At 48.9% G+C, this 26,161-nt stretch overlaps 1 protein-coding gene across 2 annotated transcripts in view; it reads left to right on the top strand.

The window, feature by feature from the left end:
• Smoc2 (SPARC related modular calcium binding 2) overlaps positions 1–26,161 on the top strand; it is a 119,119-nt gene that overhangs the window by 17,693 nt on the left and 75,265 nt on the right. For both annotated transcript variants that reach the window (XM_040728162.1, XM_040728163.1), the window contains exon 2: positions 23,215–23,386. In XM_040728162.1, the coding sequence (XP_040584096.1) occupies positions 23,215–23,386 (172 nt within the window). The remainder of the gene's footprint in view (positions 1–23,214; positions 23,387–26,161) is intronic.

Raw genomic sequence — 26,161 nt, forward strand, 5'->3', positions numbered from 1 at the left:
CTCAAGAACCACGTGGGCCGAACCTGCCAAGTTCCACCCATGATTGAGGCTGGAATTTGGCCCTCTTATTCGCTTACGTTTTCGTCAGCTTTCTGTTGTTTCCTCCACTACTTTAGCTTTTCCTTTAATTCCTTCCCACAGGTTGGACGCTTGGCTGGGTGGGGGTGTTTCCCTGAGGCCGCCACTCCTTTAATTCCATTAGGATCAGATTTTTTCTTTAAGCTTTTTATCTCTTTGAGCTCTGGACTTAGCTCCTTTGCATTTCATGGTGCTCCTCCCCTCTTCTCAAACTGTGCCCTTTGAGTTTCTCTTTGTCCAGCGTGTCCCTTTTTACTGCCCGAGAGCTATTGATTACTAGGCTGTCTTGAAACCTCCTCAGCCAATGCCACTAATCCAAAGCTCTCCAGTTCAGCTTCTGGCAGAATTTTAGGGCAAGGGGGAAAAAAAAAAGAAGCAGCCACAAATATCACATGAATGGTCTCTAGGCCACTTGGAGATTTCTTAGTGGCACCCAGTTTTCTGTCCTTGAAATATATTACTAACATAATTAAAAACAGAAAAATCCCTTCGCTCTCTCTTCTGGGATAGTTCCGGAGCATCAGGAATGAGTCCTGGTATGACACCTGGGACCCAGGGGGTGGCTTTTCCAGGTGGGGATGTTGGTCTCCCTGGATGATTCTAGAAGCATTAACTGAGAATACCGCACTCCTGAAATCTGCCAGAGATCAGTTGTTGTTGGTATTCCTATGCAGGAGGGTTGGACTGCTGTAGGAAGGAGGGAACACTTTTGGGTCAGGAGGGCGATTGGCTTCTATGTCACTGGTTCTTTTAGCATGCCCTCCATGCCCAAGACCATAAATCCAAGTGCTGCTTTATCTCCTCTAATCAACGTTATCCAGACCTGAGAATACTATACTCAAGGATCCCTAAAAATGTCTGAGTGGGGTATATATCTTTAATCCTAGCACTGGGGAGGCAGAGGCTGATGGATTCTCCATGAGTTCAAGGACAGATTTGTCTATGTAGTGAGTTCCACTCTATCCAGTGCTACGAATTCAGACCTTTTCTTTTAAAAACCTGTCATTGCATATGCTGTCATCATGGTTTAACAACCCCTGGATTTCTCTCTCTCCCTCTACTGAGACTTTATCCTAGCATGAATGCATGTTCAGAACAAGTTTGGCCTTAGGCGATTTTCTGTTGTGATGATAAAAATACCCTGACAAAGGCAACTTCAGGGAGAAATAGTTGGTTGTGGCTCACAGGCCCAGAGGGATGTAGTCCATCATGGTAGGGAAGACGTGGCCAACAGGCAGGACAGCTTGGTGACAGGCTGGCTGTCCGTCATCAGCCACACACAGGAAGCAGAGCATGAACAGGAAGTGGGGACACCCCTTTGTGATCCACTTCCTCCAACCAGGTCCCACCTCCCATAGATTTCACAATCTTCCTCAACAGCGCCACCAGCTGGTGACCAGGTGTCCCAATGCGTGAGCCTAGGGTGGACAATTCTCAGTCAAACACCAGCTACTTCACACTGATGAAAACCACTTGAATGAGAAATTGTGGCTCCATGGCGAGGCAGGGAGGGGGCTGCAAGTCAGACTGTGTGTGGACTCGCTTGGAGCATTGGCTACACAATACCTTCCATTCATGGGCTCTACAACATGGGGCTTCCAGACACTGACCCAGGTAGACCAGGGGTGCTGAGAGGGCTCAGAGGCTTAGTGGATCACGGGACAGTCCTGCTCCCGAATCAAGCAGCTCACATTCCAGAAAGATCCTCGCACCACTAGCAGACCTACCAGGGTTTTCCCCCAGTTTCCAGTGTCTCCCTTCTCCTTTTGCCAAATATTTGCCTTATCAGCTTTTTTTTCCAAACCCCAAAGTGAATTGTCCCCCTTGGTTTATATATTCCCCGCTCAATAAAAAAAAAAAGGATCTTGGAACCGTTCTGCGGAGCTCCTTCCCTCCTAAAACTGTAGACTGGCTTTACCCTCAAGTTCTTGACTGCAATAGAAACAAACTTAGGGACACCTTTGTACAATCCCCCAAATTACTAGGCTGTACAAGACCCAGGCCTAAAGATCTGTTCTAGTGTGCGATTAGCTGGGAGAGGGAAGATTGTGGAATTTGTCTACAGAAAGAAGGAAGCAATCTGAGCTGCTGATGTGGACAGATCGCATTTGTTGCTTGGTGATTAAAGAATAATAATAATAATAATAATAATAATAATAATAATAATAATAATAAAACAACTCGTGTGATTTTCTCTGCCAAGTTCACACAGTATTTTGTGGATTGCATCCCGGTGAAGTCAAGATGGGAGGACTCCCCGCACTCCCAAGTCTGGGTTCTCCCCTTGTTCCCAGGTCTTGGGTACCTAGAGACCACATGAAGATACTCGATGTCCATGCAGGCTGCAGAAGGGCCCAGGGAAGTCTGGGCAGCCTTTGGTTAGGCGAATGGTGGGCAGTCGGGGAACCTGGCACTGGCTGGATGCAGGAGGCATGAGGGAATGTCTCCACCCTCTCCTCTCTCTTGGCTTTAAGGGAATCCATTACCCCAAGTCTCAGGAACAAAGCACGTCTTTTCATAGTATGTGTACAGCACTCAGTCTGGCCCCTCAGCCTTTGTCCCGCAGGACAAAATTCTTCCAAACTCCAGCCCAAGGAAGGGTGCACCTGCGGTGTGTTTGTTTCCATGTCAGCCATGCGTGGGAAGGAAGTGGGGTGGGGAGTGAGGCCAACAACAAAACTCAAAGTCCCGAATAGCTTGGCTTAGCAGGCGTATCAGCCGGCCAAGGAATGGTAACTGGCGCAGAGGGACAGTAAATCGTCATCCATCCACCCCCTGAATTCTTTTCAGAACTGCGGCTCCATCTCAAAGGGTGGGGGGGCTCCTCTGCTCCGAGCATGGGGTCACAGTGCTCGGAGGACTAAGTGAGGCTGGGGGTCAGGGCGGCCCATTCCGAGGTCCCTGTGGTGGCTCCCAGGTGCACACCGAGCCTCTCTTTCAGCAACCTCCTGGTTGCCATGCTGGTTGGATTTTGCTGGTGTTTCTGAAATCCCAGTGGCAGAATGAACATGACTGACTGCCAACATGACACAATTAAACTGAATTAATATATATATATATATATATATATATATATATATATAACCAATAAGGCCATGTAAAGTTATGTTTGCACAGTAGCTGACTTCAGAGTTCCTTAGTCATTTTCATTGCTAACCAAGGGCTATTTTTTTTCTCTTGCTATCCCTACACGGACTCTGCTTAGATGTTTCCTTTTTCAATGCCGGGGAATAACACTCAGGACTTGCCCGTGCTAGGCGGTTACTCTCCCACTGACTACAGACCTAGGTAGACTTTTCTTGAGTTCAGTACAGTTATCTGCCGCGTGAAAATCCCTGTGTCTGTGAAACTAAAGACAAGATGATTTTGCTAATCCATTTCCATTTGGAGGAAGAAGCACTAGCTCTTGTAATTAAAGCCAAAGCTGCTGAGAGTGCCTGCCACTGGAGTTAGCCCTGGAGTAGAGCATTTGAGGGGCACACTCGGTGTCTGGCCGCTGCTTTTCACTGGCTTGAAGTAAGACACTGCCAGCTGCTCACTTAGAGAGCAAAGGGAGTTTGTGTCCAGGACAACAAGGGGTCCTCTAGGCGTTAGTCTCCCATGGTGACTGTAGCCAACACCTGGGGTGTGTTCAGGAGCGCCTGCCTTGTGTAACACTGCCAGCTGCCTAGTGAGTTTTCACGTCTTTCAAGCCGCGGAACCTCCGATCTGCGTTGCTTCCTGCCGACTAAGGACATCTTCCTGACATCAATCCCATCTATTTATATTTCTTCGAACCATTCAAACGTTAGCCTGTGTTGATTTCTGCAGTTGGTGGTCTTGTGCCAAACTCATTTCTGAGTCAACAGACGTGTCTGGAGTGTCCAAGTGGGTGCCTAACAAGGTAAGTCCTTTCTAGTTTCAGAAGCCCTGGCCGTCACACCCTACAGCCTTGAGGTGACAAGCGTCATCCTTTCTGGTTAGTCCCATGAGGCAGCCTGCCTAGGATGACCTCCCTCCATGAGGCTAATGTGTTTCTTTTTTCCCATATCTTACACAAGCCCTTGCTTTCCCTGGACAGGGACAGCATTAGCTGACCTGACCCTTCTGTGTAGCTCCGCAGGCCTATGTTCCTTGCTCTGAATGTGTGTGTGTAGGAGGGAACTTAAGAGCTTTTACTGTAGGTTCTGGTAGTGACTCCCTTGTGACAGGGTCTGTGTGGAGGCCTGGGGTGTGTGTGGGAGGGTGGTATTGTCTATGAAACCTCCTCGGTGTTTTCTTCCTAGGAAACTTCCTAAGCACAGGGAATAGTTTTTGGCAGGGGAGAGTCCTTGAGGCTGACCACAGGGATCAGTTTTGCTGGGGCAATAGAGGTTTTTTTTAAAAAACAGATATGGGTTCACCAATTTATGTAAACACAGACGTGGCTGGCTGAACGGAAAGGATCAATAAGGTGAGGGCCAGGACTCGAGAACTGGGTAATCTTCTGAATCTTTCTGTTTGTAAATGGCCCTGAAATCGATAGAACTCGGTGCATCAGCTCCCTGTGCATCTCTGAGCCTGCCCTGAGGCCGGATCCCAAGCACTTGGGGTAAAATAAAGAGGGCCCTTGGTTCCCGACCAGTGGCTGGTCAGCATACTGACATTTACGGAGACAAAGGGTGCTCACCACATCGCCGGAGTGCCAAGATGCCTGGTTGCAGCCTCATTAGAAACAATGTCTCATTCCCCTGAGAGACCAGAACGGAAATTTCCAGTTCCTTCAATGAGGCGGTGCGTGTGTCTCGTCCCTGCCTTTGGGCAGGCAGACTAAATTAGAAACAACAATTTTCTCTGTTTGATCCACTCGGAAAATACACACGAAGTTCGCACAGGTCCAGGTCCCCAGGAGTGACTGATCCATCACCATCAGAACTGCCGGGTGGGGGCGTAAGACAGTTTGAACAACCCCCTGCCACTTGTTCCTGGCCTCGGATCTGCTTGTGGGTCCCTCTGTCTTCTTCTACTGATTCATGGTCCCACTGTGACTTGCCTTGTGGTCGTTGATTGCTCCATGCCCTGAGAGGTGGGGTCTAGTTTCTCTGCAGCCACGCCCTTGCAAACAGCCCCCCCCCCACTGCCCCAACCCCAGCTATTCAGGAACCAGAGTGCTCCTTACTTGAAAGAACTAGCCTGGATATCCACAGCACACAGAAAACACAGGAGGGACATATTGAAGGTGCCTGCTCTGTCTCCTGTGTGTTGACAGTAAAAGCAAACACAGATATCCATTCTACGCAGTCCGTCAAGGGGACTGATCCCAGACACCAGTTCCCTCCTCATTCCAGGCTGGCTGGGGCCACCATTATTAATAGGTCTTCATCAGCTCCCTCCCAGGCTCATTTTGAGCCCTCTGGAAACATCTTGGGCTCTTGTGCCTTCTCTCTCTCTCTCTTCTCTCTCTCTCTCTCTCTCTCTCTCTCTCTCTCTCTCTCTCTCTCTCTCTCTCTCTCTCTCTCTCTCTCTCTCTCTCTCTCTCTCTCTCTCTCTCTCTCTCTCTCTCTCTCTCTCTCTCTCTCTCCCATGTCTGTAAACTTCCCTCTTGGATATGCTACTGCGTCAGTCATACCCAATGTCTGAGTTAGGCAGCCTCCAAGGAGCCCAGCCTTTTTCTGGCTCACAGTTGAGAAGTTCCAGCCCGTGGCCGATGAGTCCCCATCGTTCTTGGCCTGTGACGAAGCTGAACATCATGGTGGGGTCACACCAAGGGGCAAGCTGCCCATCTGATAGCGATTAGGAAGCAAAGGAAAAGGCAAGAAGATGGGAGTCCCAGAGGGTCATTCAGGGAGACATTTCTAGCAACACCTCCCATTAGGCCCGACCTGTTAAAGGTTCCTCCGTCTCCCAATAGTGCTGTGGGCTTTGGCCAAGCCTTCAACACACAACCCTTGGGTACCATCTTGAGCTGTGGCAGCCATCCTCTGTGTCATTAGACCCCGACTCTCCTTAGTATTTATCCTGTGAGGTCTCCTGATGTTCATACGCCAGCCTCCATGAAAGTTCTATAGCCAAGGCTACCAGGCACAGCTGACACAGCATTGGCACTGCCCAGCCCCAGAAGGTGACATTTATATCACAGTGTATCCCAATAATCAGCCGAGAGTAGGATGCTTAAATGGCAGTTGCTGCTGCTGCTGGATTTAGGAAACATGGGACAGGTGACAGGTGACATCTTGTCACGCTGCAATATGTGAAGTTCTCAGTATTTGGATGCAAAGAGCTTTTGGCCTCTAGATTGTACTTTCTTGTGTTACATGTCTGGTTCATTTTTAAATGATACTAACCACACTGGTGACTGCAGACAGCTCGTGCCTCAACCTGCAGCTCAGAATCCAGATACACACACACACACACACACACACACACACACACACACACACACACAGAGAGAGAGAGAGAGAGAGAGAGAGAGAGAGAGAGAGAGAGAGAGAAGAGAGAGACTAAATGGCTCGTCTTGGATGTGTCTACTTGATAGCTAGCTACAATCATGTCCAACCTTTGAGGGCAGCTGTTTCTTACTTTAGGAAATCCAGATCTCGTGGTGAGTTTAGAGTCAGGAAGATGGGAGGTTCAAGTCTGGACTCCATCCCTGACTGAGTTAGGCTATGATAGAGCAAAGGCAGTCCAAGAAAGCCCAGGACACTCTCTCATACCTGAGAGCCTTTACTATCTCTTCTCTGTGGACCCAGGTGAGTTCACTCTCTCTCTTTCTTATTTCTGTGATACTGAGCACACAGCTGCCCGTAGTCCCACAGATACAGGGCTGCAGGAAACGTGGGTGGATTTCTTCGGATTGCCTAGCTCGCTTGCAGTTCGATTCTGTTTTCACAATCAACGCTTTGTTCTAGCATGGCCACTGATGCCCAGCCGCTTGGGTGCCAAGAATATTGCTGCTTGCTGTCGGTGGGTCTTCCGTATTTCACAGGCAAAAAAATGGGAAAGCTAAGGTGACAAAGCTAAGAAACAAACGACTTTAAAAACAAACTGCCGAGGTCCACTGAAGAAATCTGGAAATTTAAGGGGGCAGAGGACTCACAAAGCTGTTAATCCGTGACTCACAGACCAATCGCTCTGACACTTTTGTGGTACTGAGAATTTTGCAATTGTTTGTCCATGGAGCCTGTGTGTGTGTGTGTATGCGCGTGCACACGCGTGTGTGTGTGCATGTATGTATGTATGGTGGTGTATATATACATGTATGTGTATATAAATTATGTGTGTGTGGTGTGTGTGTATACATATATGTGTATGTATATTATATAAGTGTGTATGTATATTGTGTGTGTGGTGTTTGTGTACATGCATGTATGTATGTTTGTATGCATTGTGTATGTGTATACATATATGTGTATGTATATTGTGTGTGTGTGTGTGTGTGTGTGTGTGAGAGAGAGAGAGGTTCTATACAGTGTATAGAAGACTGGAATTGTATTCTAACCATTTAAAAATAATTTTTGACAGTGTAAGACAGAACTGTTTAATGTTTCACACAATATGAATTTAGCAGGATTCTGATGTATGCAAATATCATAACTGCTGTCATGACTACTCTTTTGCTTTGCACGGATCAAACCCAGGGCCTTGTGTATCCTGGGCAACCGCTACCGCTGGGGTACAGCCTCAACCCTGTGGTGGCTTACGTGGCTGAAGCTTTATTGGATGGAGACCTAGCTTCCCTCAGTTTCATTATGTTGTTTTTAATGCTATTTCAGTGAGCGACAATCCCACTCATGTATTTCTGTACGGTTCTAAGTGTTGCTTCATGCTGACTGGGAGTGGGATTGCTGGGTGGAGGGGTATCGGCATGGCATCGATTCCAACCCATGCTGTAAATCAGCCTGGGTTTCTGTGTTGTCAAACGCTGGGACTTGGGAGCAAGTCACCACTGGGAGATGAGAACCAGAAAGTTTGTTTTCCTTGGTTTCTGAGCTGAACATCTGCGTTCATTACAGACTTCAGTGCGCGACGATGGCACTGACTGCAAGCCTTTAACCAAAGCTGAGCTAAGTCAGAAGACTTCTGAGTCCCAATTAAGGTCGGTTAGCTTGAAATCTGCAGTATGCGCGGTTTCATTTTCCTGTGGGTCTGCACTTTTCAAGTTCTTGGTGTCAACAAGGAGCAGATGGATTCAGATGCAGGAGGGTTCCTTCCTGGGGAAGCTGCAGCCTGTTGCTTAGATGGGTGTCCAGCGTGGTTTGGGCATTTGAGGTCACTCTCCATAAAGGCGGCTTTGCTACTCTCTCTGACTCTGGCTCCACTACTGTTTCTACCTGTCGTTCTGTGGAAACGTGTCTGGGACTGAGGCATGAGGATGTTTAGATAAACGTTTGTTGTTGATGTTGTTGTTGCAATTTCTGTGCTGTTGCAGGAGAACTAGCAGCACTGTGGGCACCCTGTGAATGAGTGGCAGAGTCCTGGCTCTTTGTTTTGTGATCTCTCAAGTCCTAAAAGGAAACAGAAGGTGGGGCAATGAACACTAGTGACTGTCACCTGGTTTCTCGAGCCCTGGCTGCTGTCTGTTGGGAGAGCAGCATGGTGGAAATAGGAGTGTGTGTGTGTGTGTACATGTGTGTGCAAGTGTTGTGTACACAAGTGTGTGATTTGAGTGTACGCGTTTATGTGTGCAGACTCTGTGTGAAAGACCATGTGTGCGAACTATTTGAGCCTGTGTGCACTTGCGTGTGCATGTGTATGGGTGTGTGAGAGAATTATACGTGTGGGCGTGTGTGTGAGTGAGTATGCAAGGGAATGCGTCATGGGCTTTGGGGAGGAGAGAAACTGTTTAGATATGGTGGTCTGAGCAGCCGTTCAGGTGAAGTACTTGTCTCTGGGGATCCGCTTGAGGTGGAGGCTGATACACAACAACGATTTGCTGACCTCAAACACCATGTGATCTACAAGGTCCTTTGTTCTTCTACAAACCGGGTCATTATTACCCATGGCTTCTCTGAAGGTGCAGCCTGTTAAATTCCCCTCCTGCCAATCCATGCTTTCTCCGCAAGCACCTGCTGAGCACAGAGCATGTCAAGTGCTGGGCTCACACCCACCCACCCACCCACCAGTGTCTTCCTGCTCCTCAGACCCTGCTGTGCTTCTGTTTGTGGGAGGTGGTTGGTTTCAGCATCTGCAGCACAATGGATGAGCTAGGAGAAGAGCCTGAGGTTAGGCAAAGGATTAAAAAAAAGAACAACATCCGAAACAGACTCCCCTGCGGTGTCATCGGCACAAGCTTTCTCCCCCTCTTGCTTCCTGGTCCATGGGAAAAGGAAAAGCCGTGACGTGTGGGTGTGGTCAAGCTGCCCCCCATCTCACATAAGAGAGACAGGACCCCGAACTGTGTGCAGCATCTGCTTTTAACTGGTCCTGGTTCAGAGAGAGCACGGTTCTGCTACTGATTAGTAACTCAACATGCAATGTTTGAGTTATACTTATGAGACGCGGCAAGACTACGTATTGGTGTGCTTTTGTATACCTAATTACAATACATGTAAAAGGCATTTCTGCACAGATGATAAAGAGTTAAAGATGCTGTGGCCTGGAGAAGATGGTGGAGGAACCCTCCATCTGCACACCAACTGCCCTGCCAGGAAGGTTCTCTGTATTTCGCCTGAGGGCTGCGACTTCAGGGGAAGGATTCCACAGGGAAGTGTGTCCCTAGCCCAGCTTCTACAGATACAGATACACAGAGGCAGCCTCACCAAGCCCGTCGATTCTCAATGGTAGATATGACTGATACTGTAGCAGATGTATACAGAGACTGGGTGGGACCTAGGGTGTTGGGAAAGAACCTTGCTACACATACTGGGTCCTCTGCTGAGATTAACATTCGTCACTTCTGATCAGATGTCGATGAAGAAGCGGTAATTATTCCCGCTGCGTCTACAGTCTCACACCCTCCCATTGTGCTAAGACTTGTCTCTCTAGCTAAAATGACTCCTACAGGACTTATAGGGCCAATTCATCATGCACCCATTATTTTCGTTTTCCATTTTGAGAGACATCAATGATGAGGGCATGTTCAAAGCTAATCTCACATGCAAAATGAGAACATGTCCGTTCATGACCAGAGAAAGTTGCTCAGGAAAGATGTAAGAAGGTCTTAAGTTTGTACACAAGGCAGAGCGCTGGTTCAAAGCCAGCTTGGAACAGAAGGAAAGAAGCACAGACATTAACAGAAAATGGCTAACTCTGGGGCAGCGGGGCAACCTAATTTCTAGAGTTATCCCAGTAGATTTTAATGCCCAGTTTTAACAAACAAAAGATTTTCGCAAGACATTCAAAGAAACATTTCAAAGGAGAAGAATCAATAGAAAAACTGATATTACCTGAAGGTAGAGGCACATGATAGATTATGAAAATATCTTAAAGAGACTCAAAGAACTCAAGGAAGATGTCAAGGAAGTCACGGAACCAAAGTACGGACAAAATAGAAATATCATCAAAGAGAACCCTTACAAAAGAAGGCTGGAGCTGAAAAGTGTGTGTGTGTGTGTGTGTGTGTGTGTGAGAGAGAGGGGGGGGGAGAGACAGACAGAGACAGAAAGACAGAGAGACAGACATACACAAAGACAGACAGAAAGAAAGAGGAGAGAGAGAGAGACAGAGACAGAGACAGAGAGAATCCCTGGTCTGACATAGTGTCTGGGAGTGGGGATATAGGTGAATATGTTCTGTATCTTCTGAGCCAATTTAGTGAATGATATCCCAGTATCTCTCTCAAAGTCTTTGAAAAAAAAAAAAACAACCTAATGGCAGAGCCAGGAATTGAAACACCAGCACACTCGAAGCAGCCCAGCACCCATCGAAAGACGCCACGGGCCTGATGTGTGGCTTCTCTTCTGCACAGGCTTTGCCTCACCTCATGAAGACTTGGATGTCCAAAGTTTGTGAAAGACTCATGTTTCTTTGTACAGCTGAGCAGAAGAGAGGCAATTAAGAAGGGCTTGACTAGCGTTTTTTTTTTTCTTTATGATTTATTTATTTGCCTTGGCGTTTGCCTACATGCGTGTCTGTGTAAGTGTGTCAGGTCCCCTGGAACTGGAGTCACAGGCAGCTGTGAGCCGCCACGTGGGTGCTGGGAATTGAACCTGGATCCTCTGGAAGATTAAGAGCAGGTTAAGTCCGTGCTCTTAACCACTGAGCCATCTCCATGGCCTGATTAGTACTTTTTAATTTACCGCTTCTTCAGAGTATATGCAGCCAGCCTTTCTGTGAGGTAGGGAGGTCGCCTTGATGGAGATTTAGCCCTGGGAGGGCTATGATCTATCCTATGAGCTGAAGAGTTGGCTCTGGTTGCGCGTTCCTTCCAAACCCTAACGCTCATGGCGCACCTTTTCAAACCCACCGTGACGCTCCCATGGCTTGGTGACAATGCTAGAGGATGATCTGGGGACACCATCTGTCTCCCTGCTTAGCGCTTTTCATATTCTGCTGGCCCCACAAACAGTATGTGGCCAGCGCTAACTCTGCTTCCCAAGACGAATCCTGTAACTTCATTCGTGGGAGGGCTTGGGTGGGACCTCAGCCCGCAGCCCTGCCTGCTGGAGACAGGGTAGTGGTGTCTTCCTGCTCTGGGCTGCCATAGCCTCTCGGGACGCACTAGTGGGTCTCTGGCAGCCAGGGAAACTGAAGATGGTGCAGGGTGCCTGGTGACTTGACCTCCTTTAGGTTTAACCTAGAGCTACACAGAGAGGTGCTGAATGGCAGTCGGCTAGTGAGACAGCTGATAATAAAAATCAAAACAAAACCGCTTTACATGTTCCAATACCCTAGGTAGCCCAGTCCACCTGTTACAGTTCCCTTCTTCCTGCCTCTCGAGGGCTTAGATTAGAGCAACCCCTGAGCCAGGACCCGTGACCTCCATGTGCCTTCTGGTGTTACTCGATCACGTCTCCCAGCGCCAGATGCTCGAGGCCCTCCTCGTCCCCAGCTGCCCGCAGATACTGGTTGATGGTGAGTCACGGTGGGTTTGGAAGTGTTCACAACCACCAGTGTGGCTTTGGAAAGGGAAACAATTCGAGCCAGCCCCAAAATTCACAGGATGGAGACTTCCAGAGCTAAATCTCCACAAAGGCGTGCTTCCCCACCTCACTGCTGCTGATCCCTGTGGACAAGGAGCGGAGGAGGGGCCGGATTCAGATCCTTCATGTCAGGGCAGCAGGGTTTGCGGGTGTTGTGACCAGGACCCTGAGTGGGCAGGAGGGTGAGATGCCGGGGGGTCCTTGAAGGAAGATCTGTCCCTGACGCTCATTCCCCAGCTCCTGGGCTCTGCTGGTGACTCCTGTCCTGAGCAATTAAAGGTTGGTTTTTTTTTTCCAAAGGATAATTTCCCCGTGACAGCAAAAAATGCAGCCCTGCCTTGCAAAAACCATAAAGTCGAGGGGATTTAAATGGGACTTTCCACTTCTCACTGTGTCAAGTATGTCCTTAGGCCAGCTTCCACAGACACACACAAAGACACATACACACACACACACACACACACACATGCACGCACGCACGCACGCACTCATGCACACACATGGATGATATGATGACTGTGTGCACACATACCCCCGTGCGTGTGCAAACATACGGGGACACACACACTTACACACCGCACATGCAGACACATACCAACATGTACACAAACAAGGGCACAAACTCATGGCCAACCCACGGGGCTTTGCCTTAGTCTTTGGCAGCTTTCGCCCCCCCTGGGTTTCAGAGATAAGGCATGCATAGGTAGGCACAACAGCAAGGAAGGCCTGCCACCCATGCTGCCCCTTCGCTGCACTTAGGGCGCGAATGGACCCAATTCTCACAGCTGTGCTTAACGTGACCCCTGGATCTGAGCCCCGGGGAAGAAGTTCCTCTTATGGGAGGGGACTCAGCGGTCTCTGCACCCTGATGATGTCACGCTACAGAAAGGCGGGCCCGTTCATGGGGCAGTGCCATTGTTTGTGACCGAACGCCAAGTTGGAACCGCCGCTGAGTGGGGCAGATGTACAGCAGACTTGTCTCTGGAGGTGAGGGGACGGTGACCTAACAGGCGAACGGCAGTCTACGAGACAGTCTCACGGGAAAACGTGTGGGCTCTCAGACCACCTCCCCCCTGGAGTGCTTTCTATTCTCAGCAAAACACTCCCTTCTAGCGCCTCGGTGCTTCACCTGCGCGGTGAAGGATGGCCCTGACTTCCTTGGCATACATTCCTGGACACCGACGGCTGTCACTTTATAGCTTTCGCCGCCTTGTATGAGATCTTGTGGCTTTGCCGTGTGGGTGCTGGACAAATGCTAGAGTCCCTAAAACCAACGATTAAAAAAAAGGAATTCCTCATCAGAAAATGATGTTTGATGAAGGGAAGGCCACCGTACCATTGGGATGGGCGCCACTGTTGTCGCGAGAGTTGGCTGTCACAGGGTCACGGTGCGACTTACGTTAACCTGGTGTATTAATAAGATATTTAGTGTACTAAATGCTGGTAGATAAGGTAAGTTTGGGAGAAACTGGAAGTTCAGTATGTTTGTTTATAAGTAAGTGTATGACTCCCAGGTAAGCGATGGCTAAGAGGTCATTAGGTCTGAGCTCTTTCTCCTCAGCTCTGTCCAGCTTTCAACCGTCCTGACCGCTGTGCCCATTTTGACTGGTTCCTCCCCTCTGCAGCCCTTTGAGAACTTCTGAGATGTAACACCCTTTGTAGCCTGACATTCTTACAGTCTCTGAGCTGCCCACATCTTAGGCTTGGGGACTTAAAGACGTTATTAACGAGCCATTCAGATGTCACCAAACTGTCCTTCATTAGAGCTGCATCTTTGTCTCCATTGTAAACCTTGCTGTTTTCTTGGGTCGACATAATTTCTAGGCACACTGGTCTAGATTTTGGAAAACCGTGACTGCGATACCAGATGTGAAGAGGGGCTTTCTTCTTCGACTTTCTGAGCAAACCCAGTGACTGATTACGATAGAGAGACAGACAATTTGGTAGGAGGGTGCATACAAGTTTGTCCTTCTTTTTCCTAAAGGTGGGAGTAGGCCCAGGATGGAGGCCCGATTCCAGTGCCACACAGCTACAGGAGGCCAAGAAACTGCTGGGGCACTGATAACTTCCTGAATAAGTTATCCAGAGTTGGAAGGGCCTGAGTCTTAGCCGCCGCCAGCCTTCCGTCACCCAGCTGGTGAACTCTGGGGATGTGAGCTGAATGGAACCCTGTGTCAGTCAGCTTTCTATTGCTGTGACAAACACCGTGACCAAAAGCGACTTGGGGAAGGATGGGCTCATTTAGTCCATCGAGGGACTACAAGGCAGGAACTCCGTGTGGGGGAGACAATGGAAACTGAGCCATGACGGAACGACTGCTCACCGGCTTGCTCTGATTTGTTGTGTGCAAAGGCCTTCTCACTCTCCTTTGTGATACAGGACAGTGACTGGATGCTGTGACGGCCCTTCTCCCAGCATCCCATGTTAGGAACCAAGCTTCGCAGGTCCGCTGAATGCTCTGACAAGAGCCACGGGGTGCCCGGGCTAGTGCAAGCTTCCCTCCTGCAATGGCTTCTGTGTCCCTGATGGACAGAGCACCTTTGGGTTCTGTCTGCCCAGCTCCTTCTTAATGGCACTTGCATTGCCCGAGACAGACCCTGGGAAGCCCGTCCCAGCCACTTTGGTAACTTACATCCCATACATTCTCTGATGATGACTGATGAGAGCATCCCAGGGTCTCATCCACAGCCCATCCACATCATCTGAAAACTTTCCTTGTGCCTGTGTTTAACGCTTGAGTTCTCTACGATGTGTAGAAAGTGGACAAGTCCACGGGTTCTCCCGTGAAAACTAACACACATTTGCCTCATGCACAGAGCTCCGTGCCCGCCAGTGACATGGCAAGGATTTTGTGAAACTGTTGTTGAGAAAAGCCAGGCTGGGACAGAGCTGAAACGCGCTCTAACTCCAACTCGTGCCTGCAGCCCCTTGACTACGTCTTGTGGATGCCCTGACTACGTCTCGTGGACGCTGGTCTCATTACTAGGTTCCTCTTTGCAGTAGGCTCACTTGCCTAGGTCTTGTTCTCTTTGCCTCTCTTGGGTTGGTGTCATGAATGAGCGTGGGCTCTGTTGGGAGCGGGGAGCTAGCCTTCTGAGAGCTACATCTCTATGGGATCCTCTCTCCAGGAGCCTCCTTCACAGGCACCCGTGGGAGTCTCCTCTCCACTCTGACTCTCTCAGTTAAGCACCCTTGAGGTCCCCGGAAATCCTCTCTTCCCTCCACACAAGCCCCAGATTCTCTTCTTCCTGTAATTAAAAGGAGTTTTCCATCTCTATAATTAAGGGTGTGAATTTCAAGATAATTTCTTTAAAGTTGTTCTTTCCTTCTTCAGTTTTGACTCGTTTAACTTGTCACATGCTACAGAATTCACTTCCACTCATCTTACTGAAAGCCATTCTTTTCTTCAGCATTTCCCAAGAAGAGTTTAGGGAACTAGTTTTGGGAGGCAATTGCATTTCTAGGTAAGGAAGTAATGGCCTCTGATGGTAGAAAATTTTTTGACTTCTACTGTCAGGATGGCACCAGCTACCACAGAGGACCTCGGAGAACTCAAAGTATGGCTGTGGCCAGTGGGTAGTGGAATTTCTAATTTTATTTAATTGCAATTAGTTTAACTGTAGAAGCTGCGCATGTAGGTGGTTTCATGTTGTACTCCAGGGTCTGGAGGAAATATATTTGAGTTACTGAGGGCTCTTTTGAATCATAAAGAGGCCTGAAAGAAACGCTACCGTTGACTGTTTCTGTGGATCACAGGCCCTGCTACGGGACTGGTGTCCAGCACGGTATCACCTGAGAGAAATGGTGCCCGATGCCCAGCCGGGAGGCGGCAGTTGAAGGACTGCAGGCTACTGTCTGGCACTGTGGTGCTCAGCACCAGACACTATCACCAAGACTGTACTCCTCCTCCGAGTCTGCAGATAGCTCCGGAGCATTCAGGAGTGAGGTAGCTGTACCAGAGGTCCAGAGATGGGGAGAGCTTCCTCTCCAGGATTCCACAACATGACCATCTATCTCACAGTGTAAACAAAACTAAAAATATTCCAAGAATCCCTTCCCATGTGTAAAGCAAGGTGAGGGAGAGTGGAGGACGTTCCCAGGCAGGGGTTGGAATCAATGCCAGACCCGAGGCTTTCTCTCTCTATAGCCTGCCTTGGCTTCTTCCCGGACTGTGAACTTAGGAGCCTTCTTGGAAGAGGAAGACCAAGACTGATGCCCTGGCAAACGTTACTGGGATGAAGGGAAGAGGCTGGGTCAGCTTTGAGTTTCAGTCTGGTGACCTTCTGAGCAGCGGAGTGACCACTGGAAACGGTACCTATCTGCTGGCAGCCTATGAGCTTTTCCTTCTTGCTCTGATGGAGCACGGCCTCTGTTCTCACCAACGTTGCCCCATATGGGGGGGTGTACACACTTGACATTTAAACATTTGGCAAAGTGGTGTTGCTCTTTCTGCCCCAGGGAAGATTCAGCTTCTTCTTGTAGGTTCCTTGCATAGGAGATCAGGCAGGAGAACCCTACTTCCACTCCCGGATTCTTGCAATTTATAAGGTCACTGGGGCTTTTCCTCACTGATGATATAACTGGAAGTTTTGGTGCAAAAGCCCTGTTCCCAGCACCCCCCGACCTGTCTGGCTTGGCCACTCATCTCAACACACCAATGAAAGAACAAGGGACTTATTTAATACGGCCACACTGAGAGGAGGAGTAGATGAAAAGTCCGATGACTCTGAGGTCATCGCTAGGGTACAGACATGAGCTTCTAGTTTAAACAGAGACAGAACCAGGGGAGGTGGGCGGGGTATGCATAATTAAGTGTACCTGGCCAAAGTGCAGTCCTGCCTGTTGAAGGCCCATCACTGTCTCAGCACCTCCCGGCTCCCAAGGTGTCCCGAAGGAGGCTTTATTGCTGGAGGAGGAAAGGTGGTGCTTGGGGTATGATCGTTTCTGCTCTGGGTGAAGCTCTCTCTAATGGATAGTTCCTAGTGATGGATGGTGTGTGTGTGTGTGTGTGTGTGTGTGTGTGTGTGTGTGTGTGTGTGCGTGTTCTTTCCTCAAAGGCTGTGATCATCTGAGAATAAGAAACAACATTAGAGAAAAGGTTGGAATACCTTTCAACTCACACGTATCGAGTTATGACATAGCTTCCGTGCGACGCCTCTCAGGGTCCCGTGGTTTGCTTTTCCATAGCAGCAGGCCCCTGCGTCTGACCCTCGGGGAAGCCTGCGCTTGTCCTCTGTGAAACCACAGGATCTTGGTGATCACTAGCTGTCCCGTTGTCTCCTCTGCAAGGTAGGCCACTGTTAGGCAGCATCTCACGAGAAAGATCCAGCTGAAAGGGGTAATGCGCCCCCCAACAAGCAAGGCTCCCGGCACCTCCCAAAGCCTGGCTCACCGCAGTAGCAGCATGTTGAAGCTCTAAGAAGGGAGACAGCCTGGAGGATGAAGTCCGACAAGGCTTGAGTTAAAGGAGGAAACAGGGATGAGGGGACGGTGGTTGGGAGGACCCCTCGGTTTCCTCCCACAGGGATCCTGGCTGTTCGGTGTTCTGTGAACTCCAGGTTGTATTGTGGAGTCCTACGCCAGTTTCTCAAGCCCCTCCTCTTGCCCCAGCCATTCTCCCTGCCACACTGACGTGGCTCTCCAGGAGATGAGCTAGCGTTGAGCACCAACATGGGGCTGGTGCCACGGGAGGCGCTGAGGCTACGTAGATGGGGGAATGTCATCTCCCGGTGGTTTCCAGTTGGAGGGCAACAAACTGACTTGCTGAGTCTTTGAGGAGGGTTCCCTCACACCCCAGGACTGTGTGATGGCTTGGAACTGTGATCTGGGATGGAAGTCATTGACGTTTCATTGGCACTTTCTTGCTCCCTCCTGGGGCCTGCTTCTCGGTTGTCACCGAAGACAGTGCTCGCGGCCCATGGGACCTTCCACAAACAATTTATAGCGAAGAGGCCTTAGGCAGAGCAGGTCTGTCTGAAGACCAGCTCTAACCTCAGGACTGCACAGTGGCTTTGCAGACACACTCCTCCCGACTCCAAAGAGTAACGGCCGAACGCAGAGCAAGGCGATTTCCTCATTGCCAAAGGTAACTCTTGTATTGAAGTTAATCACAGTCCTAGGGCATCTTATTAGGAAGAATTTAGGATAATGAGGTTCCCACTGACTCTGGTAAACACACACCTGTATTGATGATGAGCTGAATTTCATCCAAGAGGAGCTGGCAGTGAGCAAAGACACCTGTTCTCACCACTGAAAGCAGTTAGGAGGAGGAGGAGGAGTAGAGAGAGAGAGAGAGAGAGAGAGAGAGAGAGAGAGAGAGAGAGAGAGAGAGAGAGAGAGAGATGTTTGGGGACTGAGGAAGGGACTTATAGAGCAAGAAGGGCAGCCTGACCCATACCTGAGTCCAGCTGTGAGTTCCAGAAGTTGAGAGAATGATAGGAACTGTCAAGTCATAATAACAAAAATGGGCATGTCTAATACGTCAATAAGACATGTTCTATGTCCATTAAATTGAATAATAAAAATCAGGGGAGGGAGGGAGAGAAAGTGAGGGGTGGGGAAGAGAATGAACATGAATGGCCTGGATGTCTTAGATGTCTACTGTCCTGTCCAGAACTCTAATTCAGAGATCTCTAGCAAGGAGGTGGGGTTGGGTTCCTCACTGCACCTGCATCCCAAGTGGCCTCACTTTACTCCTCACGCAAAGTGACATCTTCCCCATCCTTGGTCCCAAGACAGTGACCTCTAACCTTAACCTCTCCCGTCCAGCTGTCACCAGATGTCCCCTGACTTACTCTAGCCACCTTGGGACAGAGCTGGGCTTCTGTTTTTTTCCTACCCTGAACCCCGTTACATCTTTTTAAAACACTTTCTGGAAAGACGCTCGCTTTTTCACCTAATTTAAGCTCTTTTTACTGCACGCTCCCCCAATCTTTTACCCGGACGTAGTCACACATGGGAGGGTTTGCCCAAAGCTCACAGAGTATAGTGGTATTTGTGTGAGTGTTGGAATGAAGCCACAGTAGACACGTACATATTAAAATAAAGGACTCCAGGTATGTGATTGGTGGGGCTCGTTGTCAATGACTTCTTCATATCTGCCCAGGATATTTTCCGGAACACCGTCTCTTTATGAAATGGGTGCTGTTTTATCATCTCCGTTTCACGAAAGAAGAGGCTATGAAGCACCCAGGGCGTGATATGGTGTCAACCTCTGAAGCCAAGACCCATCCTTTATTTTAGTCACAGAACCCTGGTCTTCCTGTCCCCCGTGACTGTCCTGGTCACACAGGTGTCTTTCTGGCCCCCAGATTTCATCTAGTCCTGAAATTCATGACAAAATGTATGCCACTCTGTAGTTTCTCTTGGTTTTCAAGTGTCTACGAATGTAAGGTGTACAGGCTCTCTAGCACCACCTCCTTGGCTGAGGCATCGAACCTGAGTCCTGAACCTGAAGGGTTCAGCTTTCACAGCTGAGATCTACATTCACTTCCAGAAGGAGAGTCTAAGCCACTGTCTTCATGGGGACCATTTCCTTTGGTGATAGTTGTAGGTAGGACCTATGTGCTGCTGCCTAGTTAGAGGCAGTGCTTGCTCAGTTGTGTGAAACCTGGAGGCTAGAACCTTGTGGCACAGCTCTGTCTGTAAACTCTAAGCTGCCGAGTGGAGTTGAGCTCTCATCCATGGGCTCTGAGAACCCAGGCAGGCCTTCTCCCCCAACCCCAGCACTGTCCTCCCTTCAGTCCTGTTCCCCCTTGGTACCTTGTCGTCTAAGTCTCTGTACCTAAATGAAAGACAGGTCCTGGCATCTGAGGTGGGACATTGCATCACGCCAAGCGCTCACACCCACTGTGGAGGGCTGTGGTTCAGGAGAACATGTGGAATCTTACAGCCTCGGGGTTGTGTGCCTCACCGGTGACACACTGTTCCATATGCTACCCCATCGCACGACTGACAAGGGCCTGATCGATGTCGCAGCAGGAACTTTCCTGTATTGGGACGTGGGGAGTGTTTACATCTTGTTTCTTTTCTGGTGTGGCTTTGTTGAAATCTTTTCCTTTTAGTTTAAATTTGGCCATTTAAGAAGAGCAGGTGACCTACACTCCATTGTCCTAGTTAGCCTCAAATGTCAGCTTGGTGAAGCATAGAGTCAGGAGAAAGCCCTGGATTCTGTTGGCCTGTGGGCATGTCTGAGGGGGATTGTTCTGATGATTAATTGATACAGGAGGACCAAGCCCACTGTGGGCGGCACCATCCCTAGGCAGGTGGTCCTGACCTGTGTAAGAAAGCTAGCTCAGTGTGGACCTTCAGGGTGTTCTAACCTGTGGACCTCCTGGGTATTCCCATGTTCTAGCTGCTTTCTTTATTTTTTTATTTTTCTGGCACAAGGTTGAGTCACTTTGGGCCATCTGTGATCAAGAGAAAAATCCATGTTGGGAGTAGAGATGCAAATTAAACCGGCTCTCCTCCTAGAGCAGCTGTCCAGAGAGTTACATAGTCAGGTGTGGAAGCACATGCTTAAAACCCCAGCACTCCTCCTTCTCCTCCCCTCCTCCCACTCCCCCTCTCTTCTTCCTCCCCATCCCCTCTCCTTTCCCATTTTAAAACATTTTCTCCCTTTTAATGCGTTGCTAATGCTTCATAAATGGGGGAATATCTGGCAGTCGTGACCCAGATCTGCAATGGCTCCTAGTTCCTCTGTCATTTGAAGTCATGGTGCTTGTTCTTCTATCTAGCATGAGGCATGACCAGACAGGACAGGGTCATGGGCATGAAGAATAGGAAGCAAGATGAATCTTGATCCCTTGTCTCAGGAGAAGGGGCGGGGGGGGGGGGGCAGAGGCATTTGGATTGAGATTTCCCTAGGAGTCATAGCAAATTGACTTCAAGGACATACAAGAGGAAAGGAAGGATCAAAAGCTTGGGCAATCTCTTCTTGGGAACTACACCATGCCAAATGGCCCTGTGGGTTAACTTCCATGGTCTCTACAGAGAGGGTCTCAGCTCTACTACTCTTGTGAGAACTTGTGTGGACCCTTGGACCCCCATTCAGGGATAACAGCAGCTTCTCAATTGTGGGACCAAACATTCATTCAATAAAACATTTTTGGAAAACAATAACTTTCAAAACATGAGAATAACAGTCGCAAAGAGGCATAGTGGTGGACCCCAGTGCACAGAGCTTGGAAGGTGGAGGCAGGGGAATTATGGGTTCTAGGCTACCCTTGACTCCACAGCAAGTTTGAAACTACCCTAACCTACATAACACACTATCTCAAGAAAACAACAACAATAAATATCAAAACAAAACCAATAACCTCATTCAGTAGGTTATACACACATGTATTCTGATAGTGGAGCCATTCTGAAGTTCTTGCTGGACATGCTCCTGACATTAATGACTTCCAAGGCTATGAGAAGACATTGACCTTGAGTGAATAAGAAAAGGGACTATAAACAGCAGCAACGATGACATCTATAGATTCTTCGTTCCCCAACATAATATTGTTATTGGTGATTTGGGAATTTCTGTAACACGAATAAATAGATGACCCAGAGACTGATATTGGGGTTCAAGCTTCAAGTTGAGTATCAGAAAAGCAAAATAGCTGGCCGCTAACTTCTTACCTCTACCCCAGACTGAATGGGCCGATCCACGAGCTCTCACCAAGTCTCAGACTGTGACCTCTTCTCAGTGTAACTGGAGAATGATGCCTCTCTGAGACCTTGCTTCTGTCGTTAATACTTCCCTAATGTTGGAATTAAAGGTGTGAGCTATATTTCTCTTTTAATCTTTTATATCTATTCTTGTGTAGATCTGGGTGGCCTTGGATTTACAGAGATCCATCTATCTCTTAATCCTGAGTCCTAGGATTAAAGGTGTGTACCACCACCTCCTATCTTCTGGTTGCTGGGATTAAAGGTGTATGCCTGGCTTCCAAGGCTTGTTGCTGGCTTTGCTTTTCTGAATCCTCAGTCAAGCTTTAGTAAAACATAAATAATACATCACTACAAGCTTCACATAATGTCCCCCAATCACACTCACTTCCTAGTCCCTCCAGGTATGTCCCCAACACCCCTGTGATTCCCCCCACCCAAAAAGAAGAAGGAGAAGAAGAAGTAAGAGGAGAAGGAGGAGGAGGAGAAGAAGAAGGAAGAGGAGAAGGAGGAGGAGAAGGAGGAGGAAGAAGAAGAAGAAGAAGAAGAAGAAGAAGAAGAAGAAGAAGAAGAAGAAGAAGAAGAAAAGAAAAAAGAAAAGGAAGGAAGGAAGGAAATAACTCCAGTTCAATTTGTGAGGTCCATGGTATGTGCTGATGCCAGAGCCATGTGGAACTCCGTGGTCTGTGCTCCCCTGTGAAGGGCAAGGCAGCTACTTCTGCAGTGGTCTCGATGACTGCAGACTCACGTTTGAGAAAGAGGGACACAGAAACCTTCTGTGACAATGGCTACCCACCCCACCCTCAAAATACCAGCCTAGACAGGAAGCCGTGGAAGAGAAAGAACTCTTACAAACTGTGACAAGGACGCCGAAGTGAGGCTCTGCACAGCCGATGGGTGGCTTCTTGCGGGAGTACGGGTGGGGGAGGACCCAGCTTCATGAAGACGCTGGCAGTTTCACCATCTGTAGGTTCCTAAGTGGTCCTCAGGTAGGCGGCCCCTTCCTCTGTCTACAGGTTCCAAAGGGGAGTGAGTGGGAGAGCACCATCTAGTTGTATCTTTTTTTTTTTTTTTGGTTTTATGAGACAGGGTTTCTCTGTTTTGGAGGCTGTCGGTCCAGCCTGGCCTCGAACTCACAGAGATCCGCCTGCCTCTGCCTCCGGAGTGCTGGGATTAAAGGCGTGCGCCACCAACGCCTGGCGAGCACCGTCTAGCTGTAAAGGGGCTGCGTGCGTTTTCCCACCAGACCTAGGATATGAACGTGTGGCCAGCGGTCGATTACTTGTGGAACGGATGACTCATAATTCTGAAAGCAATTCGCTTGCTGTTTCTGTCAGGTGTGAGCACAGAGCGGCGACCTTTCCTCGGAGTCTGTGCTCTGACTGTCTTCTGCTCAATGGGAGCTCTTTAAATTTCTCTTGCTTCTTTTTCTCCCCACAAGTTCTTGAGGGTCGATCAAGACAAAGACAGAGACTGCAGCCTGGACTGCCCAAGCTCCTCTCAGAAGCCCCTCTGTGCCTCGGACGGGAGGACCTTCCTGTCCCGATGCGAGTTCCAGCGGGCCAAGTGCAAAGATCCACAACTGGAGATCGCCCACCGTGGGAATTGCAAAGGTGAGCGGTTAATGGCCATGACCGGAAGAAGAGAGGGCCCGTGTGTGTGTGTGTGTGTGTGTGTGTGTGTGAGAGAGAGAGAGAGAGAGGGAGAGAGAGAGAGAGAGAGAGAGAGAGAGAGAGAGAGAGAGAGAGAGAGAGAGAGAGAGAGAGAGAGAGAGAGAGAGAGAGAGAGAGAGAGAGAGAGAGAGAGAGAGAGAGAGAGAGAGAGAGAGAGAGAGAGAGAGAGAGAGAGAGAGAGAGAGAGAGAGAGAGAGAGACGGCATGGACAATGTCCTTATTCTCACACTTAACAGCTCCAAAGTTTCATATCGGTAATTGTTTCTCAGAGCATATGAAGAGTAATTTTTATGAATTTCAGAGTAATATTATTTTTTTGAGAGTTTTATGTAAGCCCAGGTTAGCCTGGAACTTACTATGTAGCAAAGGCTGGCCTTGAATTTCCGGCCCCTGTCCCTCCACTTCCAGAGTTAAAGATGGGCACAGCCACACCCGGTTTATGATCTGATGGAGATTAAAACCAGGACCTCTTCCATGCTAGGCAAGGGACTCTCTACCAACCAAACTGTCTCCAGCCACAAAACAGTCTTTTTTTTTTTTTACAAATTGTCTAATGCTCCCAAAGTGTTTCATGTTGTCACAAAACAAATTTATCACAGTGCTTCAGGTTTGTTTACTTGTTTTTCCCTCACAGTGCCTCTAAAATTATGATCAGCTCTTCTCTCTCTCAGTGAGTGAGGTTCATACCCTGTCAGCCAGTTTGGAATAGACTTTACCCACGGGCTTGTCAGCCTTCTGATTAGCAGCTCAATCCAGAGTTCAGGCTTAGAGTAAGCCTGGAAAAGCTCCCCACAGTAATGGAGGGTTCAGCTTAGCGGCAAACACACACAGCGCTTTCAAAAGGGATTTACTCCCTCTAAACCTCTGGGAATCAAGACCACACAGACTAAACTGGCCTTGAGAAGATGTGTGTTGGTGAGTCGTTAACCCTGACAATCCTCCCATCTAAACAGCCCAACCACATCAACCGCCACCAGGGCCATGCCCCTGCCTGCAATTAACCAAGCTGCCAAGTTGTTTACCCTGGCTGTCACAGACCGCAGTTCTGGTGGGCAGACTTGGGTCGCTGTTACAGGTGATGCAGATAGACTATCCTGTAGCTCAGAGAGCTCTTCCGTTGATGAGATATGATTTCTCCAGTTTGGTCAGACGCGGGAGGGCACACGTCCAATCCCAGCACTCGGGAAGCCGAGGCAGGAGAATCCTGAGGTCGGGTCTGCCTGGGCTACTTAGTGAGACGCTGCCTCTAGATAAAATGAAAAGTGAGAAGAGGCCTGGGAGGTAGCTCAGTGGTAGCTTGCTTGCCTAGCATGAGGGAAGCCCTGGGTTCAGCACTCAGAACTGAAGCTAGTCATGGTGGCTCATGCTTATAGTCCTTATATTGGGAGGGCAAAGAGAAAACCTTGAGTTCAAGGCTATTAGGGCTGCGTGGTAAGACCCCATTTCATCAAAACAAAACAAACAAAACAAAAACACAGCACCACAACAAAATACTCAGTGGTGACCATCTGCCTTTTTTTTTTTAGTGGTTATGAGAGAAAAAGAACAATTAGCATAAATGCAATTTGCAAATGCCATTTTTTTTTTGAGACAGGGTTTTTCTCTGGGTAGCTCTGTCTGTCCTGGAACTCACTCTGTAGACCAGCCCAGCCTGGAACTCAGAGATCCGCCTGCCTCTGCCTCCGAGTGCTGGGATTAAAGGCATGCGCCACTGTGGACCAGCACGGTTGACATTCTTTATTCTTTATTCACCCTTAAACATCCAATCCCTAAAGAAAATCCCAAAAAGCTTATTGAGTCTCTTCCACCCGTCATTGCCTGGCCCGCGTCATTGCTTTGCTCTACTGCCCTTTGTCTCCGGGGGTGTAGCTTGTAGTAGACTGAATACTGGTTTTAATTTCCTCAGGGGACATTTGAATGAGGAAAATCTAATTTGTGTTCATTGTGGAGCATACAAGCAGTCACACACATACTTCTGTGTACATGATCGTATGACCCCATGAGCACGCAGCCATACGCATGCATACACGCAAGTGTACTTGTTCACACACACACACACACACACACACACACACACACACACACACACACTCAGCACATTCAGGTGGGTCATCCATGGTTCTGTTTTAATGGATACCAGAGCATCGCTCTAGGTCTGGACTTTTTCTCAGGGTTTGATGACTCTGGTGAGTTACTGTTTCCTTCCCCCTGGAAAGACTCCTCCAGCGGTGCTCCGTGGTCTCAGAGAACCCTTCCTAATGGTCCCTTTCCGTCCCACCCTGCAGTCCCTTGAGAGTAAGGTGGTTGGTACCCAGCGGACACCACAGGATGCTGTGTTTCCTCACAGCGTCTTGCAGGCTGAGAGCGGGCAGCCTCCTCTTTGTGCTCTGGGTGGCCCTGCGCTGTGTTTTCAGTTGGGCTCAGATACGGAGGCCACCCAGCCTGTCCCCGGACCTTCTTCTGAGGCGGCTGGGTTTCATGATGGCAGGATGCTGCCTATGGCACCAGGAAGAGGCGAGGTGGTCCACGTTAGTGCGTGGGGCCGTGCTTAGGCTGTGCCTCTTGCTGCCTTATCGCTATCCAGACCCCAAAGTACTGCTTACTCCATCTCCCAGTGTCCCATCCCTGAAGCATCACTGGATTCCCACTAAGCAGCGAACGAATGCTTTTTTTTTCTTTTGTAGAGATCAAATTTTTATTTCAGGGATACTTGTC

Source organism: Mesocricetus auratus, unplaced genomic scaffold, assembly GCF_017639785.1.
Source record: "Mesocricetus auratus isolate SY011 unplaced genomic scaffold, BCM_Maur_2.0 Super-Scaffold_100018, whole genome shotgun sequence".
Classification (NCBI taxonomy): domain Eukaryota; kingdom Metazoa; phylum Chordata; class Mammalia; order Rodentia; family Cricetidae; genus Mesocricetus; species Mesocricetus auratus.